Source organism: Somniosus microcephalus, chromosome 7 (assembly GCF_052327205.1).
Source record: "Somniosus microcephalus isolate GS21.2 chromosome 7, FLI_Smic_1.0, whole genome shotgun sequence".
NCBI classification, from domain to species: Eukaryota; Metazoa; Chordata; class Chondrichthyes; order Squaliformes; family Somniosidae; genus Somniosus; species Somniosus microcephalus.
Genome location: NC_140993.1, coordinates 16,113,685 through 16,130,438, shown reverse-complemented (window position 1 = coordinate 16,130,438; position 16,754 = coordinate 16,113,685). Strand labels below are relative to the sequence as shown.

Here is a 16,754-nt window from a genome sequence, read left to right as displayed (position 1 = left end):
ATATCGAGTTCAACAATTTCAGAGCATAACCTCGGCCCCTATTATACTTTCATATTTTTTATCCACACTTTTGGTTTGTGCCTTTTCCTTTTTTTTCTCTCTCCCACATGGCAGGTGTCTCTCACTCTGCCAGCGCATTTTACACTTCATCTAGAGCCATCCTTTGTCTCTTTATCTGTCCTATTACCATCTCGTCTCGCCTTGAATATCTCTTAATGTCTCTTGTTTCATCCCCTCCCCCATTTCCCAGCCCCCAAACTGCCTTTTAATCTGTTTCATTTCCTGCCTTTTTTCTCAGTTCTGACGAAGGGTTTCGACCCGAAACGTTGACACTGTTTCTCTCTCCACGGATGTTGCCTGGCCTGCGGAGTTTTTCCAGCGTCTTCTGTTATTTCGGATTTCCAGTATCCGCAGTATTTTGCAATCATATTCACATTACCTGCGGCGTGCTTAATATTTTTCAGCCGATAGTAGGAAGACCTTCTCGATACCGGCGTGCGACCATTCTGCGGCGTCAGAAAAGACGGTGGAGACCGCTTCCATTTACCATCACTGAGAATTCGGTGGGACCTTTCCCGCTTTATGTTCAAACTGTAAGTTGCAGTATTGAGTGAATCTCAGTTGGACAAGGGAGGAAAAAATTAAATTGTGCTAAACTTTTAGTTGACCCCAAATTCTTCAAAATACTTTTTCGCAGATAAGATCAGATTATCAGCAGAATCATACATTATTCTACAAAATCGGCGGTCAAGGGGTGGATCTTCCTCCATTGAATTTGTTCACAATAGAATCCGAGACTGGTAAAATATATGTGTTGCGGGCCGTGGATCGTGAAGTATACCCACAGTTTAAAGTAAGTGTCTCTAATGCCTTTTTTTCTGTAGTTGCAAAGAGTGATTCCACCAGGAAGATGTGCTACTGATTTTTTTAAAAAAGCTGCAGTTCTAGCTGCAAATCCTCAAATGCGTGACTTATAGAAACATAGAAGATAGGAGCAGGAGTAGGCCATTCGGCCCCTCGAGCCTGCTCCGCCATTTAATGAGATCATGGCTGATCATCCAAATTCAGTACCCTGTCCCTGCCTTCTCCCCATATCCCTTGATCCCTTTAGCCTTAAGAAATATATCTAACTCCTCCTTGAATATATTTAATGAATTGGCCTCCACTGCCTTCTGTGGTAGAGAATTCCACAGGTTCACCACTCTCTGGGTGAAGAAATTCCTCCTCATCTTTGTCCTAAATGGCTTACCCCTTATCTTTAGACTGTGACCCCTGGCTCTGGACTCCCCCACCATCGGGAACATCCTTCCTGCATCTAGTCTGTCTAGTCCTGTTAGAATTTTATAAGTTTCAATGAGATCCCCTCTCATTCTTCTAAACTCTAGTGAGTATAAGCCCAATCGACCCAATCACTCCTCGTAGTCATTCCTGCCATCCCAGGTATCAGTCAGGTGAATCTTCGCTGCACTCCCTCCATGGCAAGAACATCCTTCCTCAGCTAAGGCGACCAAAACTGTACACAATACTCAAGGTGTGGTTTCACCAAGGCCCTGTACAACTGCAGCAAGACTTACGCCACAGGGAGAGACAATATACACTTAATGGCACAGTTTTAAAGAGTGTGCAGGGACAGAGGGACCTGGGAGTTAATGTGCATAGGTCCCTGAAGGTGGCGGGACATATTGAGAGAGTGGCTAGCAAAGCATATGGGATCTTGGGGCTTCATAAATAGAGGTATTGAGTACAAAAGTAGAGAAGTTATACTGAACCTTTATAAAGCACTGGTTAGGCCACAACTGGAGTATTGCGTCCAGTTCTGGTCTCCACACTTTAGGAAGGATGTGAAGGCCCTCGAGAGGGTGCAGAGGAGATTTACCAGAATGGTTCTGGGGATGGGGGATCTTAGCTACAAGGACAGGTTGGAGAAGCTGGATTTACTTTCATTAGAGCAAAGGAGGTTGAGGGGTGGTTTAATAGAGGTGTACAAGATCATGACGGGTTTGGATAGGCTAGACGGGGAAAGGCTGTTCCCACTAGATGATGGTATAAGGACTAGGAGACGCAAATTTAAGGTTTTGGGCAAGAGATACAGGGGGGACGTGAGGGGAAAACCTTTTTACGCAGCGAGTGGTGAGGACCTGGAACTCGCTGCTGACGGAAGTGGTGGAAGCGGAGACACTCAATGTTTTCAAGGGGAGACTGGATAGGCACAAGAGGGAAATAAACTTGCAGGGCTATGGGGATAGAGCGGGGGAATGGGACTGACTGGATTGCTCTAGAGAGAGCTGGCATGGACTCGATGAGCCGAATGGCCTCCTTCTGTGCCTTTATGACTCTGACTGGAGATTAGTCAACGGAACAGCCTGGATTTTGCAGTCGGAGGTGAAGGTTCCACCCACAGACGACGGCAAAGTCCAGATGTCCGTTTTTAACTGCGCGTGTGCGGGCCCCCGGGAGTTGAAATCCGATTTACTCCTCAATAACGGTGAGCGCTGATGGACTCGCCGACATTCTCGGCGCAAAATCTGGGCCATTACCTTTTTTCCAAGAAGGAAGAGTAGAATAAATAGTGAAATAAAAACAGAAAGCAGGCCAGGCAACATCCGTGGAGAGAGAAACAGAGTTAACGTTTCAGGTCGAAACCCTTCGTCAGAACTGAGAAAAAAGCAGGAAATGAAACAGATTAAAAAGCAAGTTTGGGGGCTGGGAAATGGGGGAGGGGATGAAAGAACAAAAGGGAAGGTCTGTGGGAGGTGAAGAGACATTAAGAGATAGTCAAGGCGAGACGAGATGGTAATAGGACAGGTAAAGAGACAAAGGATGGCTCTAGATTAGGTTTGAAATGCGCTGGCAGAGTGAGGGGCAGCTGCCATGTGGGAGAGAAAAAAAAAAGGAAAAGGCACAAACCAAAAGTGTGGATAAAAAATATATAAAAATATGATAGGGGCCGAAGTTATGATCTGAAATTGTTGAACTCGATATTGAGTCCGGAAGGCTGTAAAGTGCCTAATCGGAAGATGAGGTGCCGTTCCTTGAGTTTACGGTGAGCTTCCGTGGAACAATGCAAGAGGCCAAGGACGGTGAGGTCTGAGTGGGAATGGGGCGGTGAATTGAAATGACAGGCGACCGGAAGCTCGGGGTCCCCCTTACATAGAAACATAGAAGATAGGAGCAGGAGTAGGCCATTCGGCCCTTCGAGCCTGCTCCGCCATTCAACGAGATCATGGCTGATCATCCAAACCCTGGCACCCGGTCCCTACACCGACAGCCTTCCCACCCAAGCCCTATCCCCGTAACCCCACGTATTTAATCCCCCCTAACACTAAGGGTCAATTTTTTATCATGGCCAATCAACCTAACCCGCACATCTTTGGACTGTGGGAGGAAACTGGAGCACCCGGAGGAAACCCACACAAACACGGGAAGAATGTGCAAACTCCACACAGACAGTCACCCGAGGCCGGATTTGAACCCGGGTCCCTGGCGCTGTGAGGCAACAGTGCTAACCACTATGCCACCGAGCTTACGGACTGAACGGAGGTGTTCCGCAAAGCGGTCACCCAATCTGCGTTTGGTTTCCCCAATAGAATAAATAGTGCTTCAAATGCATAATTCCCTGAAAGTGCAGGTGGAATAACGCCATAAAAATTGCAAATAGAATTTTTGGGGGGGGGGGGGGGGGGGGTACAGCGGAGATTTACAAGGGTGTTGCCGGGAGTAGAGAATCTTTGCTATGGGGATAGGCTGGGTCTGTTTTCCTTGGAACAGAAGAGGCTGAGGGGGAACCTTTATTGAGGTGTATAATATTATGAGGGGCCTAGATAAAGTGGATAGAAAGGACCTATTTCCCTTAGCAGTGGCGTCAAAAACCAGGGGGCACAGATTTTAAGTAATTTGGGGGAAGGTTTAGAGGGAATTTGAGGGTAAATGTCTTCACCCAGAGGGTTGTGGGGGTCTGGAACTCACTGCCTGAAAGGGTGGTAGAGGCAGGAACTCTAACCACATTTAAACAGTACTTGGATGTGCACTTGGGATGCTCTAACCTGCAGGGCTACGGACCAAGAGCTGGGAAGTGGGATTGGGTTGGATAGCTCTTTGTTGGCCGGCGCGGACACGATGGGATGAAATGGCCGCCTTCCGTGCTGTAACTTTCTATGATTTTAAGGAGGAGAGAGAGAGAGGCGGGGAGGTTGAGGAGGGAATTCCAGAGCTTGAGGTCTGGGCAGCTGAAGACACGGCCGCCAAAGGTGGAGCGATTAAAATCGGGGATGCTCAAGTTGAAGCTAGCTTGGATACACTTGTGAAAAAGGAATAACTTTTTATTGTGGACCAATTGTAACAGCTTCTCTCTAATTCCTCAGTTGACTGGAATTGCAAGAACCGCGGAAGGGTTCTACCCGGAACAGCCTCTTGACCTGACTATTAAAGTCATTGATGTCAATGATAATATCCCCGAATTTACGCAAATAGAGTTCCGTGCAAACGTAGCTGAACGTTCATCAACTGGTAAGCATACATTGACTGAAGCCTTTTATAACTGAAATGTATTAATTGCAAATATCCATAATATAATTGTAGATGTTATAGAAGATAGGAGCAGGAGTAGGCCATTCGGCCCCTCGAACCTGCTCCGCCATTTAATGAGATCATGGCTTTCTCCCCATACCCCTTGATCCCTTTAGCCTTAAGAAATATATTTAACTCCTTCTTGAATATATTTAATGAATTGACCTCAACTGCCTTCTGTGGCAGAGAATTCCACAGGTTCACCACTCTCTGGGTGAAGAAATTCCTCCTCATCTCTGTCCTAAATGGCTTACCCCTTATCCTTAGAATTGTTCTCCTTGGAGCAGAGAAGGCTAAGAGGAGATTTGATGGAGGTTTTCAAATCATGAAGGGTTTAGATAGAGTAAATAAAGAGAAACTGTTTCCAATGGCTGAAGGGTCGATAACCAGAGGGCACGGACTTGAGGTGATTGGCAAAAGAACCAGAGGCGACATGAGGAAAAACTTTTTTTTTACGCAAGGAGTGGTTAGGATTTGTGGTGGATGGAGGTGGAGTCAATAGTAGCCTTCAAAAGGGAATTGGATAAAAACTCAAAGGAGAATTATTTGCAGGGATATGGGGAAAGAGCGGGGGAGTGGGACTACAATACAATACAATACAAATCGCTTTATTGGCATGATAAGGTACATCTTATGTTGCCAAAGCATCAAAATACATTTATGGTTGAACACATAAACGCGGTTCCATTCATACAGTGTATAAACAGGTATATCCCTGAGTTTATAAATATATTTTCGCCTTGTTTATATATACTCTTGTCTTAGTTTACTGGTTGTCCCTCTGTTCATGGCAAGCTGTAACATAGTGTGCCGCCAGTGTTACACAGCTTCTCTCCTCCCCCAGTAGGAATGGGAGTTTTTGGTTGTCAGTCAGATTTCTGAATTCAGGGCATATTTGTGAGAATTTTTGATAGAAATTCTCTCTGATGCCCTGATATTTTCCACAGGCTGTGAGGAAGTGCATCTCTGTCTCAACTACTCCCTGACTGCAGTGAGAGCATATCCTGTCTTCTCTTGGCAGCCTGGTCTGCCTGTGTCTGCCTTTTTCGATCGCTAGGCTATGTTCGCTAAGTCTGTACCTTGTCAAGGTTCTTCTCAGTTTGTTATCCTTTACCATGGTCAGGTAATCAGCTATGTTGTATTGTCTGTTTAGGGCCAAGTAGCAATTGAGTTTGCTTTGGGTTTTTGTTGTTTCTGCCCAATATGACAGATATTTTTCCTTTTGCTTAGCGACGATTGTGTTGGGTCGAATTCTTTGTGTTACCCTGTCACTGTCCTGGGGCTGGTTATTGTTAGTATTGTTATTAGTTACTTTATTGAGTCCCAGGACTAGTTGACTGAGGGTATTCTTCTTTATGGTCAGCTCTTGGCATTTCAGGGCGTCGTAGTGATAGCATTGGGGGTTGCTCATTTGTAGGTGATTCCAAAATTTGGTGGCTCTTTTTTGGATAGTGATTATTAATGGGTATTGGCCTAGTTCCGCCCTGCATGCGTTGTTTACTGTTTTCCTTTGAGTCCGGAGGATACTTTTACAGAATTCCGCATGTAGGATCTCAATTGGGTGTTTGTCCCATTTTGCAAAATCTTGTTGTGTTAGTGGTCCCCAGACCTCACTGCCATAGAGTGCAATTGGTTCAATTACTGATTTGAAAATTTTGAGCCAAATGCTAATTGGGATTTCTATTTGGATTGATTTTTTGATGGCATAGAAAGCCCTTCTTGCTTTCTCTTTCAGTTCATTCACAGCCAGTTTGAAGTTTCCCGTAGAACTGATTTTTAAGCCCAAGTATGTGTAGTAAGTGGTTTGTTCAATTTTGGTTGTTCCTACTGTGAAATTTATTGTGGGTCCATGTTGTTTGGATCTTTGCTGGAACACAAGGACTTTGGTTTTTTGGGGATTTATTGTCAGGGCCCAAGTCTGGCAGTACGACTCCAGCAGGTCCAGGTTCTGCTGTAGACCCTCCTTAGTTGGTGACAGCAGAACCAGGTCGTCGGCATAGAGGAGGAATTTAACCTTGGATTCATATAGGGTGAGGCCGGGTGCTGTAGATTGTTCAAGTAGTTTTGCCAATCCATTAATGTAAATATTAAAGAGTGTCGGTGAGATTGGCGAGCCCTGCGTCACCCCCCGCCCCTGTGGGAAGTATTTTGTTTGTTTGTCTCCAATTTTAACTGCACATTTATTGTTTGTATACATTGATTTAATTACATCATATGTTTTACCTCCTACCCCGCTTTCGATAAGTTTCAGGAATAAACCGTCATGCCAGATGGAGTCGAAAGCCTTCTGGAAATCTACAAAGCATGCGTAGATTTTGCTTTTGTTATGGTGAACGTGTTTGTCAATTAGGGTCTGTAGGGTGAAGATATGATCGGATGTTCTATAGTTTGGCAGGAATCCAATTTGGCTTTTACTCAAGACATTGTGCTCTTCAAGGAAGTTTATAAGTCTTTTGTTTATGATGCTACAGAATACCTTCCCCAGGTTACTGTTTACACAGATGCCTCGATAGTTGTTTGGGTCGATTTTGTCCCCACTTTTGTATATGGGTGTTATGAGTCCTTTGTTCCAGATGTCAGGGAAATAACCGACACTCAGAACCAAGTTGAAGAGTTTTAGGATAGCCAGTTTCAGTTTGTCGTCTGCGTGTTTAATCATCTCTTCGAAAGAGCCGGCACAGACTCGATGGGCCGAATGGCCTCCTTCTGTGCTGTACTATTCGATGATTCTATTCTATGATTCTAAGTGAGGCAAAAAACAGACCAGTTTATGCCGCCAGACATCTTGGGCTCGATTTTAACCCTATCAGCTTAGCAGAAACCAGGCGAATAGGTAGTTAAAATCAACTGGGTGACACCACAACAACAACAACTTGTATTTATATAGCACCTTTAACATAGTAAAACGTCCCAAGGTGCTGCACAGTAGTATTGTAAGTCACAAAATTTGACACCGAGCCACATAAGGATAAGTTAGGGCAGGTGACCAAAAGCTTGGTCAAAGAGGTAGGTTTTAAGGAGTGTCTTAAAGGAGGAAACAGAGGTAGCGAGGCGGCGAGGTTTAGGGAGGGAATTCCAGAGCTTGGGGCCTAAGGCAACAGAAGGTGGCATAGTGGTTAGCACTGTTGCCTCACAGCACCAGGGACCCGGGTTCAAATCCGGCCTCGGGCGACTGTCTGTGTGGAGTTTGCACATTCTCCCCGTGTTTGCGTGGGTTTCCTCCGGTTGCTCCGGTTTCCTCCCACAGTCCAAAGATGTGCGAGTTAGGTTGATTGGCTATGATAAATTGACCCTTAGTGTTAGGGGGATTAAATACGTGGGGTTACGGGGATAGGGTGGGATATGTGTCGGTGCAGGCTCGATGGGCCGAAATGGCCTCTATCTGCACTGTGGGGTTTCTGTGATTTCTGTGATTTCTGTGAAGGCACGGCCACCAAAGGTTGAGCGATTTATAATCGGATGCTCAAGAGGGCAGAATTTGAGGAGCGCAGATATCTCTGGGGGGAGGGGAGTTGTGGGGCTAAAGGAGGTTAGAGAGATAGGGAGTGGCGAGGCCAGGGAGGGATTTGAAAACAAGGATGAGAATTTTGAAATCGAGGCGCTGCTTAACTGAGAGCCAATGTAAGTCAGCGAGCACAGGGGCGATGGGTGAACGGGACTTGGTGCGAGTTAGGACACAGGCAGCCGAGTTTTGGATGACCTCAAGTTTACGTAGGGTGGAATGTGGGAGGCCGGCCAGGTGTGCGTTGGAATGGTCAAGTCCAGGGATAACAAAAGACATGGATGAGGGTTTCAGCAGCGGATGTGTTGAGGCAAGGGCAGAGTCGGGCGATGTTACGGAGGTGGAAGTAGGCGGTCTTTGTTACGCTGCGGATATGTGGTCGGAAGCTCATTTCCGGGTCAGATGTGACCCCAAGGTTGCGAACTACCGATGTCCCTTCCTGGATCCCACCATTGTCCCTTTTAACCCGCTCTTCTGAGCAGGCGGGAAAAGTACCTGCCTGTACCTGGCGGGGTCTTTCTCTACACATGCAGTTAACTGTCTCATCCAACTTTGTGGTGAAAGTAGATTTTATAACTTTTACACTTGCAATTTTAGGTACAGCAGTAATGACTCTTAATGCTACTGACCGAGATGAAGCCAAAACCTTAAATACCATGCTGCGTTACAAGATTCTGTCGCAGATGCCAGTCTCTAAATTCGGTCAGCTTTTCTACGTGGATGAAAGTACGGGCGAAATCAGAACCAGCAGTGATAAACTGGACCGAGAGGTAGGCTAGGCTTCCTTCCGTATGTCAATTGTAGATTGCATTTTGTAACTTGGGATCTTAAAAACACAAAATAGTGAAGTCTGAAATACTAGAAATGCGCAGCATCTGAGAGGAAAAAGGTGGGCTTCACCCAAACTGTTGACCGCAGGTAGCTCCTGTCCATTTTCGGTAATTCAGGATGGTATTCTTGATCAATTGGTCTACGACAGACCCAGGCACGTGATGAGGAAAACCCCCAGTGGCGGAGAGCTGTCTGAACCATGTGTCCAAAGTCACCCGTTCCTCCCGAGCTCGCTGCACTCCTCACATGTCCTGTCTCAAAACACTCATTTATACCGAATTCTGTCTTCCCCCACCACCCTGTTTGCTTTGGTTGTCTTGCCGGGTACGAATGTTGGTTAGGATGATCAAATTCAGCTTAAAAGCGCACCTACATCACTGAGGAGTTAGTAAGAAAGAAAGACTTGCATTTTTATAGCGCCTTTCACGACCATTGGACGTCTCAAAGCGCTTTACAGTGAATGAAGTACTTTTTGAAGTGTACAACTGTTGTAATGTGGGAAACGCGGCAGCCAATTTGTGCACAGCAAGGTCCCACAAACAGCAATGTGACAATGACCAGATAATCTGTTTTAGTGATGTTGATTGAGGGATAAATATTGGCCCCAGGACACCGGGGATAACTCCCCTAACTCCTCTTCGAAATAGTGGCCGTGGGATCTTTTACACCATCCTGAGAGAACAGACAGGGCCTCGGTTTAACGTCTCATCCAAAAGACGGCGTTTTTGACAGTGCAGCGCTCCCTCAGCACTGCACTGGGAGTGTCAGCCTAGCTTTATGTGCTCAAGTCCCTGGAGTGGGACTTGAACCCACAACCTGACTCGGAGGCGAGTGTGCTGCCCACTGAGCCTCAGCTGACACTTGTACTTTGTGTGGGTGGAGGAAACACGGAAGTACACTTCCTAAAGCGTCAACGTAATGTTTGTGTTTAAAATTTTGTCATTTCAAATTACGTGCACCGCTTCACCATCAAATGTTCGACATTTTCAGGACCAGGACACTTACAACCTCACAGTTGAAGTTAGAGACATGCGTGGAGCACCATATGGGTTATTCTCGACCGCTACGGTCGTTGTACAAGTTACTGATGTGAATGACCATACTCCGACCTTTAAGGTCACCAAAGTAAGTTACTGACATCTGTGGGAAAAATAATCTGATTTGGTTTTTAAAAAAATGTTTTTGACATTCTTCCGTGCTTGATTCAGGAATTATAGAATGATGCAGCGCAGAAGGAGACCAGACAGCCCAAATTGTGTCTGTGCCGGCTCTTTGAAAGAGCTCTCCAATTAGTCCCACTCTTTCCCCCCCCCCCTCCCCCAGCTCTATCTCCGCAATCCTGCAATTTTCTCCCTTTCGAGTATTTATCCAATTCCCTATTGACTTAATATTGAATCTACCTCCACCGCCCTTTCAGGCAGCGCGTTCCAGATCACAACCACTCGCTGCGTGAAAAATAAAATCCTCCTCTTTCTTCCCCTCTGGTTCTTTTGCCAGAAGGTGGGAGATGTGGAGGTTCTACATTTACCATGGATTAACATCTCATTTAACATTTCACTACAAATTTGAGTCTATAGCACCTTCCTTTTTTAAAAATTATATGTGCAGTATAAATTCATGGAAAGTAGGGTTGACCATTACTGAGGCATTGAAATTAGTATAAAAACTGCTTGACACTTAAGAAATATCCACTACTTTTAATAAAGACTTTAACCAACCACTTACATTTATATAGCACCTTTTTAACGTAGCAAAACGTCCCAAGGCGCTTCGCGGGAGCGATTATCGAACAAAATTAGATACCGGACTACATAAGGAGATGTTAGGGCAGATGACCAAAAGCTTGGCCAAAGAGGTAGTTTTTAAGGAGCATCTTTAAGGGGGGATAGAGAGGTGGAGAGGTTTATGGAGGGGGTTCCAGAGCTTAGGACCTAGACAGCTGAAGGCACCATTCACACCTGTTAAAAGTTCTATTCAAATAGTATGTGTTCAGAATTTGCACTGGTATAGTTATGTTAAGTAATTATATGTATATGTTTGCACAATATTATTTCAAGATCTAAGTAACGACTGTCTGATCCAAATTTCAGAATTCCCATTTTCGTTTTCCTGGCTCTTAATCATACATTAACCGTATTGCATCATTGATCAAGTTATCACCATTATTAAGCTACAGCAACTTTAATTCATAGAATGGTTACCTCACAGAAGAAGGCCATTCGGCCCGTCGAGCCTGTGCTGGCTCTTTGCAAGAGCGCTTCAGCTAGTCCCACTCCCCCGCCCTTTCCCCGTAGCCCTGCAAATTTTTTCCTTCAGGTACTGATCCAATTCCCTTTTGAAAGCCACGATTGAATCTGCCTCCACCACCCTTTCAGGCAGCACATTCCAGATCCTAACCACTTGCTGCGTAAAAAAGTTTTTCCTCGTGTCACCTTTGGTTCTTCTGCCAATCACCTCAGATCTGCATCCTCTGCTTCTCGACCCTTCCGCCAATGGGAGCAGTTTTTCTCTCTGTACTCTGTCCAGACCACTCATGATTTTGAACACCTCTATCAAATCTCCTCTCAACCTTCTCTGCTCTAAGGAGAACAACCCCAGCTTCTCCAGTCTATCCACGTAACTGAAGTCCCTCATCCCTGGAATCACTCTCGTAAATCTTTTCTGCACCCTCTCCTAAGGCCTTCACATCCTTTAATTGTGGACTGTTCTGACTTAAAATTATTTGCCTAATCTCTTTGTTTTTTAAACATTGTTTCTTTTGCTTCAGTACACCATTGCTGTTAACGAGACTGAAAGCGACATAATGGTCCTCCGGATGCCCGTGGATGATAAGGACTTGAAGAACACGAACGCTAGCAGAGCCGTATTCACCATCACAAAGGGGAATAAAAACGGAAATTTCAAGATCTTAACCGATCCCAAAACAAATGACGGTCTATTGTATGTTGTAAAGGTAAGCAAATGATTTGTCCTGCAAATATTGCTAGATTTGCTATGAAATGGTCACTTTTTTGCATTCTTTTAAATGCTATTGAATGAAAACGAGGTCATATGTTGGCCCTTTGCTAACTTTAGTTGTCGATCCATTTTCCCCAACTGATGGATCTCTCCTGGATACGCCAGGGCCCATCTCCCTCCCCTGTTTGAATCCTTCCAATCCAGTTTACACCCCTCTCGCCGCACCAAACCAGCCCTAACCAAAGTCACCAAACAGCTGGGACTGGCCATGGTGCTGTATCCCCTCTAGACCCGTCGTCCGCCTTTGGCACAGGTGATCATACCTTCCAGTGCCCTTCAATTCTGCGACGTTCTTGGTTTTCCTCTGCTCTTCGCACAAGAGCATATGTGTGCGTAATTTGTTTTATCCTGAAACTGATCCCCGCGCAATCTATAAAACTTTCAGGACACTCACAGTGCAGTGCTGAGGGAGCGTCTATCAGATGAGACGTTAAACCAAGGCCCTGTCTGCCCTCTCAGGTGGATGTAAAAGATCCCACGGTCACTATTTCGAAGAAGAGCAGGGGAGTTCTCCCTGGTGCTCTGACCAATATTTATCCCACCATCAACATCACAAAAAACAGATTATCTGGTCGTTATCACATTGCTGTTTGTGGGAGCTTGCTGTGCGCAGATTTGCTGCCGCGTTTCCTACATTACAACAGTGACTACACTTCAAAAGAAGTACTTTATTGGCTGTGAAGCATTTCAGGATGTCCTGAGGTCGTGAAAGGCGCGATAGAAATGTGAGTCTTATGGACAAAATATTTAAATCTTTCGATCAGATTACAATTCTTAGTATTGGTCAAAATAAAAGGGGGAGGGGGGAAATAAACCCAACAACCACAACTTGCATTTATATAGCACCTTTAACAGAGTAAAAATGTCCCACGGTGCTCTAGTACAGTGGTATCAGTGGCAGTGACCCTAAGTGTGTTTAATGTTCCATCTTGAGGCAGGATTGCTTGGTTCCTGAGATGAATCGGGTGTGTAGTGTAATCTCTCTCTTGTGTCTGTGCTTTCTATAGCCGCTGGATGCCGAGGCAACGTCTTCAATCCCATTAGAGGTGGCGGTGGAAAACGAGGTCCCTCTGATTGGGAGCTCCACTGCAAGGCAGACCGCTTCAGTAACCGTTAACGTGCTGGACGTGGACGAAGGTCCGGAATTCGAACCCGCCGTCAAACAATTGTGGACAAAGGAGAATGTGGCCACCGGCACGGTTCTGGGATCTTACACCGCAAAGGATCCGGAGTCCAAGAGCAGCCATGGCATCAGGTACCATCATTGCTTATCGCTGGTGATTGGGAAAGTAAAGCATTTCAGCACGACCTCTGGATGTCCCAAAGTGCTCTACAGCCAATTAAGTACTTTTTTTTTTTTGAAGTGTAGTCACTTTTGTAATGTGGGAAACGCAGCAGCCAAATCATGCACAGCATGATCCCACAAACAGCAATATAATGACCAGGTAATTGTTGGTTGAGGGGTACATTAGCTACATTATTCCTTCACTATTAGTTGAACGCTTCAGTGACCCAGTTTATGAATGAACGAAGCTAACTTTCAAAATGTTCTATTTCTTGTTTGACTAACCAGGTATACGGAACTAACCGATCCCGCAGATTGGGTTTCCATTGATGCGAAAACTGGCCAGATCAAAACTACTAGTGTGATGGACAGAGAGTCTGAATTTGTAAAAAACAATAAGTACAATGTTACGGTGCTCGCCATAGAAGACAGTAAGTACAACAAATTCAATGTATATTTTTAGTATTGTAATGCATAGAATTACAACCTGACTGGATAGAATTATTTGCATTTTCTCAATAAATTAATAAATGCAGACAAAAACCTGATTATCTACATGCTCCGCACTCTTGACCAAAAGGATAAGCACTTGGTTTGCTAGGAACATAGGAAAATAGGGAGATAGGAGCAGGAGTCGGCTATTTGGCCCCTCGAGCCTGCTCCGCCATTCAATAAGATCATGGCTGATCTTCTACCTCATCTCCACTATCCCCATATCCCTTGGTTCCCTTAATATTCAAAAATCTATCGACCTCTGTCTTGATTATACTCCAGGACCGAGTCTCCACAGCCCTCTGGGGTAGAGAATTCCAAAGATTCACCACCCTCTGAGTGAAGAAATTTCTCATTTCAGACCTAAATGGCCGACCCCTTATTCTGAGACTGTGACCCCTGGTTCTAGACTCCCCAGCCAGGGGAAACATTCTCCCTGCATCTACTCTGTCAAGCCCTGTAAGAATATTGTATGTTTCGATGAGATCACCTCTCCTTCTTCTAAACTCTTTTTTCTCTTGCCTATGTTTCACACACTCTGCCTCCAAGGCAGGTCAGGGCACATGGACAGTAAATAGTGCAGTTCTTCGCTTCTCCTTTCTACACCACTCCCTGCTTCTCTCTCTCTTTTGCTACTGCTCTAACCCGGTGCAACGTAGGTTCAGGAGATTGATTCCTGGGATGGCGGGGCTGTCGTATGAGAAGAGATTGAGTAAACTAGGCCTGTATTCTCTTGAATTCAGAAGAATGAGGGGGGATCTCATTGAAGTATGCAAAATCATTACAGGGCTTGATAGGGTAGATGCAGGGAGGATGTTTCCCCTGGCTGGGGAGTCTAGAACCAGGGGTCACAGTCTCAGGATAAAGGGTCGGCCATTTAGGACTGAGATGAGAAGACATTTCTTCACACAGAGGGTGGTGAATCTTTGGAATTTAACCAAAATTTAATATATCGGCCTTGGAGGGGGAGCAGCGCAGATTCACCAGAGTGACGGAGGCTCAGTCATTGGGTATATTCAAAACAGAAGTCGATAGATTTCTGACTAGTAAGGGCATCAAGGGATATGGCGATAGGGCCAGTGAATGGAGTTGAGGCAGAAGATCAGCCATGATCTCATTGAATGGCGGAGCAGGCTCGAATGGCCAACTCCTGCTCCTATTTCTTATGTTCATATGGACTGCGGTTGTATACTTTGGGCGACGATTCCTGCTCTCTCACTCTCTGATTCCCGCATGCATTGGCTTCGAGTTGCTCGAGCAGCCGCATTAGGGGAAAGGAGCCAGAAGCTATGTTGAAGATGTAGTGAGGCAACGAGAATGACTTGGGGGGAGCGGGGATGAAGTGTGTCGGTGGCAACAGGGTCGTGGGTGGGGGGGGGGGGGGTCGAAGGAAAGCTAATTGCTGGCAGGAATTTTGGTGGGGGTGCGAGGTTGGGGCCCCCGAAGAGATGGAAGCTTGAATTCCAGGAGGGGAGAGAGAGTGCTGTCTGAGTGAGGTAGTTGGAAGAAGAGTGACGAGTTTAAATGAGGTTGAGGGAGGATGAAGAGCAGTAGCTGAAATCATCTTCTTAGGCAGTCCCTCGGAACCGAGGATGACTTGCTTCCACATTAAAAATGAGTTCTCAGGTGACTGATGAGTCCAATGCGGGACCTACAGTCTCTGTCACAGGTGGGGTAGACGGTGGTTGAAGGGGCGGGTGGGTGGGGAGCTTGGGTTGACGTGCGCTCCTTGCGCTGCCTGCGCTTGGCTTCCGCTTGCTCCCGGCAAAGAGACTCAAGGTGTTCGGCGCCTTCCCGGATGCTTCTCCTCCACTTTGTGTGGTCTTGGGCCAGGGATTCCCAGGTGTCGGTGGGGATGTTACACTTTTTCAAGGAGGTTTGAGGGTGCCCTTGAAGCATTTCCTCTGCCCACCTGGGGCTCTCTTGCCGTGCCGGAGCTCCAAGTAGAGCGCTTGTTTTGGGAGTCTCGTATCGGACATGCGGACAATGTGACCCGTCCATCGGAGCTGATCGAGCGTGGTCAAAGCTTCGATGCTGGGGATGTTGGCCTGAGCGAGAACACTGACCTTGGTGCGCCTATCCTGCCAATGGATTTGCAGGATCTTGCGGAGGCAGCATTGCTGGTACCTCTCCAGTGCTTTGAGGTGCCTGCTGTACATGGTCCATGTCTCCGAGGCATACAACAGGGCGGGTTTCACTGCTCTGTAGACGTAGCTGAAATAGAGGATGGGGCAGGGAGATAGAAAATTGCCAGATCCTGTTGGGGGCGGGAGAGAGAATATTAAGAACTGGCAACTTAAATTGAGAGGAGAGAAAATAAAGTGGCGACATGTATTGAAGGGATTGGATTGGAGGGGTAACAAACACATCTGAACTGGATGTTGCTAAGCTGTACAGAGCCTTGGTCAGACCCCATCTGGACACTGTGTTCAGTTCTGGGCCCCGCACCTCGGGAAGGATATGTCGGCCTCGGAGGGAGAGCAGCGCAGATTCACCAGAATGATACCGGGGGCTGACGGGATTAAATTGCGAGGCAAGTTGCCCAGACTAGAACTTGTATTCCCCTGAATTATAGAAGATTATGAGGTGACCTAATTGAGGTGTTTAAGATGATTAAAGGAGTTGATGGGGTTGATAGAGAGAGAAACTATTTCCTCTGGTGTGGGGGGGGGGTGGGGGGGGGGGGTCCAGAACAAGGGGGCATCACCTTAAAATTAGTGCCAAATCGTTCAGGGGTGCTGTTAGGAAGCACTTCTTTACATAAAGGCTAGTGGAAATCTGGAACTCTCGCCGCCCCCCCCCCCCCCCCCCCCGCAAAAAGCTGTTGAGGCTGGAGCGGTGGGGGGGCGGGGGTGGTTCACTTAAATTTCAAATCTGAGATTGATCGGCTTTTTGTTAGGCCAGGGCATTAAGGATTATGGAGCCAAGGCAGGTAAATGGAGTTGAGATGCAGATCAGCCATGATCTACATAGAAACATAGAAGATAGGAGCAGGAGTAGGCCATTCGGCCCCTCGAGCCTGCTCCGCCATTCAATGCGATCATGGCTGATCTGATCCTA

The 16,754-nt window shown here is 46.3% G+C and overlaps 1 protein-coding gene across 1 annotated transcript in view; it reads left to right on the top strand.

Annotated features, from left to right (window-relative positions):
- The window catches only part of LOC147114525 (desmocollin-3-like), a 56,263-nt gene that overhangs the window by 24,964 nt on the left and 14,545 nt on the right, over positions 1-16,754 (top strand). The window contains exons 4-11 of the mRNA XM_085992260.1: positions 465-593; positions 698-853; positions 4,362-4,506; positions 8,666-8,838; positions 9,890-10,024; positions 11,667-11,852; positions 12,925-13,172; positions 13,491-13,633. Of these exons, the coding sequence (XP_085848386.1) occupies positions 465-593; positions 698-853; positions 4,362-4,506; positions 8,666-8,838; positions 9,890-10,024; positions 11,667-11,852; positions 12,925-13,172; positions 13,491-13,633 (1,315 nt within the window). The remainder of the gene's footprint in view (positions 1-464; positions 594-697; positions 854-4,361; positions 4,507-8,665; positions 8,839-9,889; positions 10,025-11,666; positions 11,853-12,924; positions 13,173-13,490; positions 13,634-16,754) is intronic.